Consider the following 6,704-nt stretch of genomic DNA (forward strand, 5'->3'; position numbering starts at 1 on the left):
ACACAGGGAGGGCTGTGACAAGACACACACACACACACAGGGAGGGCTGTGACAGGACACACACACACACAGGGAGGGCTGTGACAGGACACACACACACACAGGGAGGGCTGTGACAGGACACACACACACACAGGGAGGGCTGTGACAGGACACACACACACACAGGGAGGGCTGTGACAGGACACACACACACACAGGGAGGGCTGTGACAGGACACACACACACATGGAGGGCTGTGACAGGACACACACACACATGGAGGGCTGTGACAGGACACACACACACATGGAGGGCTGTGACAGGACACACACACACATGGAGGGCTGTGACAGGACACACACACACACAGGGAGGGCTGTGACAGGACACACACACACACAGGGAGGGCTGTGACAGGACACACACACACATGGAGGGCTGTGACAGGACACACACACACATGGAGGGCTGTGACAGGACACACACACACATGGAGGGCTGTGACAGGACACACACACACATGGAGGGCTGTGACAGGACACACACACACATGGAGGGCTGTGACAGGACACACACACACACACATGGAGGGCTGTGACAGGACACACACACACACATGGAGGGCTGTGACAGGACACACACACACACATGGAGGGCTGTGACAGGACACACACATGGAGGGCTGTGACAGGACACACACATGGAGGGCTGTGACAGGACACACACATGGAGGGCTGTGACAGGACACACACATGGAGGGCTGTGACAGGACACACACATGGAGGGCTGTGACAGGACACACACATGGAGGGCTGTGACAGGACACACACATGGAGGGCTGTGACAGGACACACACACACACATGGAGGGCTGTGACAGGACACACACACACACATGGAGGGCTGTGACAGGACACACACACACACATGGAGGGCTGTGACAGGACACACACACACACATGGAGGGCTGTGACAGGACACACACACACACATGGAGGGCTGTGACAGGACACACACACACACATGGAGGGCTGTGACAAGACACACACACACATGGAGGGCTGTGACAGGACACACACACACACATGGAGGGCTGTGACAGGACACACACACACATGGAGGGCTGTGACAGGACACACACACACACATGGAGGGCTGTGACAGGACACACACACACACATGGAGGGCTGTGACAGGACACACACACACACATGGAGGGCTGTGACAGGACACACACACACACATGGAGGGCTGTGACAGGACACACACACACACATGGAGGGCTGTGACAGGACACACACACACACATGGAGGGCTGTGACAGGACACACACACACACATGGAGGGCTGTGACAGGACACACACACACATGGAGGGCTGTGACAGGACACACACACACACACACGGAGGGCTGTGACAGGACACACACACACACATGGAGGGCTGTGACAGGACACACACATGGAGGGCTGTGACAGGACACACACATGGAGGGCTGTGACAGGACACACACATGGAGGGCTGTGACAGGACACACACATGGAGGGCTGTGACAGGACACACACATGGAGGGCTGTGACAGGACACACACATGGAGGGCTGTGACAGGACACACACATGGAGGGCTGTGACAGGACACACACATGGAGGGCTGTGACAGGACACACACATGGAGGGCTGTGACAGGACACACACATGGAGGGCTGTGGCAGGACATAATGGGAATCTATGGAGCAGCCTTATGCCCGGTGACAGCGGCACACAACCCACTCCCCGCCCCCCGGTCACTCACTCAGCTGTCCGCCGGTGTTGGGGTTACTGATGCCCGTTGTGGGCGGAGCCCCAGCAGTCGGTCTCTCGAAATTGCCGGGATTGGAGAAGTAGTCCCGGAGCCGGGGCAGCTCCCTGCCGGTCTCCAGCAGCTCGGTGTGCAGTTCCAGAGCCGTGAGCAGCAGCTGATCCCGCAGCAACTGCGCCGCCACCGCGTCCAGCGGTACTCGCCCGGGCTCCCCGGAGAGGACAGTAAGTCGGGGCCCGGCGGTCTGCAGGAAGGCGGGTTCGCTCTCATCCAGCATATACCGGGCAGTGAGTGAAGGAACAGGTCGTGCGTCCAGTGGAGACACATCTTCTTCCTCCTCCTCAACATCTTCTTCCTCCTCCTCCTCCTCTTCTTCAGCCTCTTCGTCTGAATCGCTCAGAAAGGGGTTCACGCTGCTACTACTGGTGCTCGGAGCCACGAGAGCGGCGGAGCCCCCGGGAGAAACGGCTGAGGAGCCGCCCGGGCCTGGACCTGCTGCAGGGGCCGCCATCTTGTAATGAGGCGGAGATGGAGGAGGAGGACTGGGAGCCACCTTCCCCTACTCCACACACAGGGGAGGAGGCTGCTGCTGCTGCTGCCCACAGTGACACCTGGCACTCTCCCTGCTGTGCCCGGGCACGCCTGGCGTCAGATCAGCTGAGAGCAGAGAGAATCCTGGTCCTATAGTAACGGGGCATCAGTGCCACAATTCTCCAAGCGCTAGAGATCCAGAGGTGCTGGGAAAATCCGCTGCATCACAGGCGGCAGCCCCCTTATCAGTGTATCCCACCAGATGTTTTAGCCCAAGCTGCATTCATGGACAGATGAGCCGGCTAAGTGTGGGCTGCACAGGGGCACTGTCACATAGGACCCTTATGGAATACAATGGCTTGGTTGTTTTTTTGTTCTTTATGTGATTTCGTTGTTTTATACTTTAAATATCATGTACATAATCTCCATTAAGAGGTTTGTAAAGTGAAGGCATATTTCTAGCATTTGTGGGTCATACAGCTGATAACTACAGCCCCCTGTCCCTTGCAGCCCCCTGTCCCTTGCAGCCCCCTGTCCCTTGCAGCCCCCTGTCCCTTGCAGCCCCCTGTCCCTTGCAGCCCCCTGTCCCTTGCAGCCTGCAGCATTTTTTTTTTTTTTCCAGGTTCCTAAGTTCTTTTTTGATTATTTTTGGTCGCCCTCTTATTTTTTTTCTCAGTTTTTTCCAGCATTATTGGGTATCTTTTTTTATTGCCATTTTTCTAACATGTTTTAATTTCGATCAAGAAATCAGCAGTTCATCAAGCAAAAAAAAACTTTAAAAAAAGCCTCCCATCTTTTGATCCCATATGTTTGTATTGTTAAATATAGAACGTGTTCAGTACATAAGCCGCCTGAAGAATAGGCAACTCGCTTCTTTTCCCCACCGTTTTGGAAACCTGAAGCAGTTATAGCAGAGGTGGGATTCTGCTGGTTCTTGCCGGTTCCCCCAGATGTTAAAATTATCGCCAGTTCCCCGAACTGGCAAGAGGCAATGCCACAATCCCATAAAGAAGACTACTGGCAGTTTCAACTGAATGCGCTTCTTCAGAGGCACAGTCACTAGAAATTAAAATATCAAAAGTATTGTGGTGCACAAAGCCACCGTTGTTCTGCACCGCAATAGTTAAAATGTCTGCTGGCCTGCGAGAGGATGGCAGCGGACGCCATCCCTCACTTCGCCAGCAACGACATATGGTGACGGCGCACTGAAATCAGCTGCTGGGCTCATATGGAAAAGAAGAGGAAGCCACTGGTGCGCAGAGGGGAGAGGGGCAAGAAGAATCTTCTTTTTTTATTTTTTTACAATATTACAGAAGAGCGGCAATATGGGGGACATTATTACCGGAAGGGGCCCAGAATGGGGGACATGATAACAGAAAGGGGCACAGGATGAGAAGCTTAGATTATTGTGGTATGGTGGCAAGAGGGAGACATAATTACAGTAGGAGACAATTGGGGGATGGTATGTAAAAGTTTGCCCACCCCGGATGAAAATTACTCTTATTGTGAACAGTTAAGTTGAAGATGAAATGTTCTCTAAAAGGGCTAAAGTTAAAGATAACACATTTCCTTAGTATTTTATGCAAATAATACATATATAGTCATCTTTTAAATTACAAAAAGGTAAATGGGCCAATGGAAAAGTTAGGGCACAGGTGATCACTGGATTACATGTACACTATATACTATATAAAGATCTCCTGTGTATAATGACACTGGTGATCACTGGATTACATGTACACTATATACTATATACAGAGATCCTGTGTATAATGTCACTGGAGATCACTATTATCCACACACTATATACAGCTCCTGTGTATAATGACTCTGGTAATCACTATTATCCGCACACTATATACAGAGCTCCTGTGTATAATGACACTGGTAATCACTATTATCCGCACACGATATACAGAGCTCCTGTGTATAGTGACACTGGTAACCATATTATCCGCACACTATATAAAGAGAACCTGTGTATAATGACACTGGTATCACTATTATCCGCACACTATATAAAGAGATCCTGTGTATAATGACACTGGTAATCACTATTATCCGCACACTATATACAGAGATCCTGTGTATAATGACACTGGTAATCACTATTATCCGCACACTATATACAGAGATCCTGTGTATAATGACACTGGTAATCACTATTATCCGCACACTATATACAGAGCTCCTGTGTATAATGACACTGGTAATCACTATTATCCGCACTCTATCATAGAATCGTAGAGTTGGAAGGGACCTCCTGGGCCATCTGGTCCAACCCCCTGCTCAAAGCAGGATTCGCTAAATCATCCCAGTCAGATGTCTGTCCAGCCTCTGTTTGAAGACTTCCATTGAAGGAGAACTCACCACTTCTCGTGGCAGCCTGTTCCACTCATTGATCACTCTAACTGTCAAAAAGTTTTTTCTAATATCTAATCTGTGTCTCCTCCCATTCAGTTTCATCCCATTGCTTCTAGTCTTTCCTTGTGCAAATGAGAATAAAGTTGATCCTTCTACAATGTGACAGCCCTTGAGATATTTGTAGACAGCTATTAAGTCTCCTCTCAGTCTTCTCTTTTGCAAACTAAACATTCCCAAATCCTGCAACCTTTCCTCATAAGACAGGGTTTGCAGACCGGTCACCATTCTGGTCGCTCTTTTCTGAACTTGCTCCAGTTTGATGTCTTTTTTAAAATATGGTGCCCAAAACTGGACACAATATTCCAGATGAGGTCTGACCAAAGAGGAGTAGAGGGAAATAATGACTTCACGTGATCTAGACTGTATGCTTCTGTTAATACATCCTAGAATTGCATTTGCCTTTTTTGCTGCTGCATCACACTGTTGACTCATATTCAGTCTGTGATCTATTAGTATACCCAAGTCTTTTTCACATGTGCTGTCACTTAGCCCTATTCCTCCCATTCTATATATGCTTTTTTTATTTTTATTGCCCAGATGTAGTACTTTGCATTTCTCCCTGTTAAAAACCATTCTGTTAGTTGCTGCCCACTTCCCCAGTTTATTTAAATCTTTTTGAATCCTCTCTCTCTCTTCTCTAGTATTAGCTATCCCTCCTAGCTTTGTATCATCAGCAAATTTAATCAGTTTACCCTCAATTCCTTCATCTAAATCGTTGATAAAGATGTTGAACAATGCAGGGCCCAGGACAGAGCCCTGTGGTACCCCACTTGAGACATTCTTCCAACTGGATGTGCAGCCATTTACGACCACTCTTTGGGTCCGATCACTAAGCCAGTTATGAATCCACCTAACAGTTGCCTTGTCCATTCCATACTTAGTCATTTTTTCAGTAAGGATTGTATGAGAGACTTTGTCAAATGCTTTGCTGAAGTCAAGATATACTATATCTACAGCATTTCCCTGATCCACCCAATCAGTGATTCCGTCATAGAAGGAAATTAAGTTAGTCTGACATGACTTTATTAGTTACAAACCCATGCTGACTCTGTTTAATCACTTCATTCTTATCCAGGTATTGACATACATGTTGTTTAATAATTTGTTCAAAGATCTTTCCTGGTATAGAAGTCAGACTCACCGGCCTATAGTTGCCTGGGTCCACCTTCTTCCCCTTTTTGAAGATAGGAACAACATTTGCTCTTCTCCAGTCTTCTGGCACTTCTCCTGGTCTCCAAGAATTTTCAAAGATTATGGAGAGGGGTTCAAAAATTTCTTCTGCTATCTCCTTCAGTACTCTGGGGTGTAATTCATCTGGACCTGGAGACTTGAATTCATTAAGGTTAGCTAAGTGTTTCCTCACTATCTTTCTGTTTATAGATATCCTGGATTCTTCTATTCCCTTAATAGGACAGTGAATAACAGTTGATGTTACATTTCCTTTCTGAGAGAAAACAGATGCAAAATAGGAATTTAAAAGTTCAGCCTTCTCAACATCCTGTCTTACCATTTCATCATTTTCATCCTGTAAAAACCCTATAGCATCTTTGACTTTTCTTTTACTTTTGACATATCCCCAAAATCCTTTATTATTGCTTTTGACATCTCTTGCAAGCCTCAATTCATTTTCAGCTTTGGATAATCTGATTTGTGCCCTGCAGGTTCTGCAGACAGCATTATATTCTTCTTTAGATATGCCTCCCTCTTTCCATTTTATAAACATTTTTTTCTTCCTTTTTTAGCATGTGCTTAAGTTCTGTGTTCATCCATCCTGGTTTCTTTAAATGCTTCCTATTCTTCCCTCTTTTCGGAATTGTTAACAACTGTGCTTTGAGAATTTCATTTTTCAAGATTTCCCATCCTTCCTGGACATTTTTGTCTTTAAGGATATCCAGCCATTGGATCCCTCCAATTCTCTTTCTGAATCCCTTAAAATCTGCCTTTCTGAAATCTAACCTTGACGTCTGAGT

The 6,704-nt window shown here is 47.4% G+C and overlaps 1 protein-coding gene across 5 annotated transcripts in view; it reads right to left on the reverse strand.

Moving 5' to 3' along the window:
* Window positions 1–2,328, reverse strand: part of RELCH (RAB11 binding and LisH domain, coiled-coil and HEAT repeat containing) — a 159,439-nt gene extending 157,111 nt beyond the window's left edge. For 2 of the 5 annotated variants that reach the window (XM_073550189.1, XM_073550186.1), the window contains exon 1: window positions 1,774–2,321. In XM_073550189.1, the coding sequence (XP_073406290.1) occupies window positions 1,774–2,290 (517 nt within the window). In that variant the 5' untranslated portion in view covers window positions 2,291–2,321. Of the gene's footprint in view, window positions 1–1,773 lie in introns of all 5 variants that reach the window. The other 3 variants (XR_012220911.1, XM_073550188.1, XM_073550187.1) reach the window with 3 other exon arrangements.
* Between the last annotated feature and the right edge of the window lie 4,376 nt (window positions 2,329–6,704).

The sequence above is a fragment of the Dendrobates tinctorius genome, unplaced genomic scaffold (genome assembly GCF_039654945.1).
Source record: "Dendrobates tinctorius isolate UK_male_01 unplaced genomic scaffold, ASM3965494v1 ptg000163l, whole genome shotgun sequence".
NCBI classification, from domain to species: Eukaryota; Metazoa; Chordata; class Amphibia; order Anura; family Dendrobatidae; genus Dendrobates; species Dendrobates tinctorius.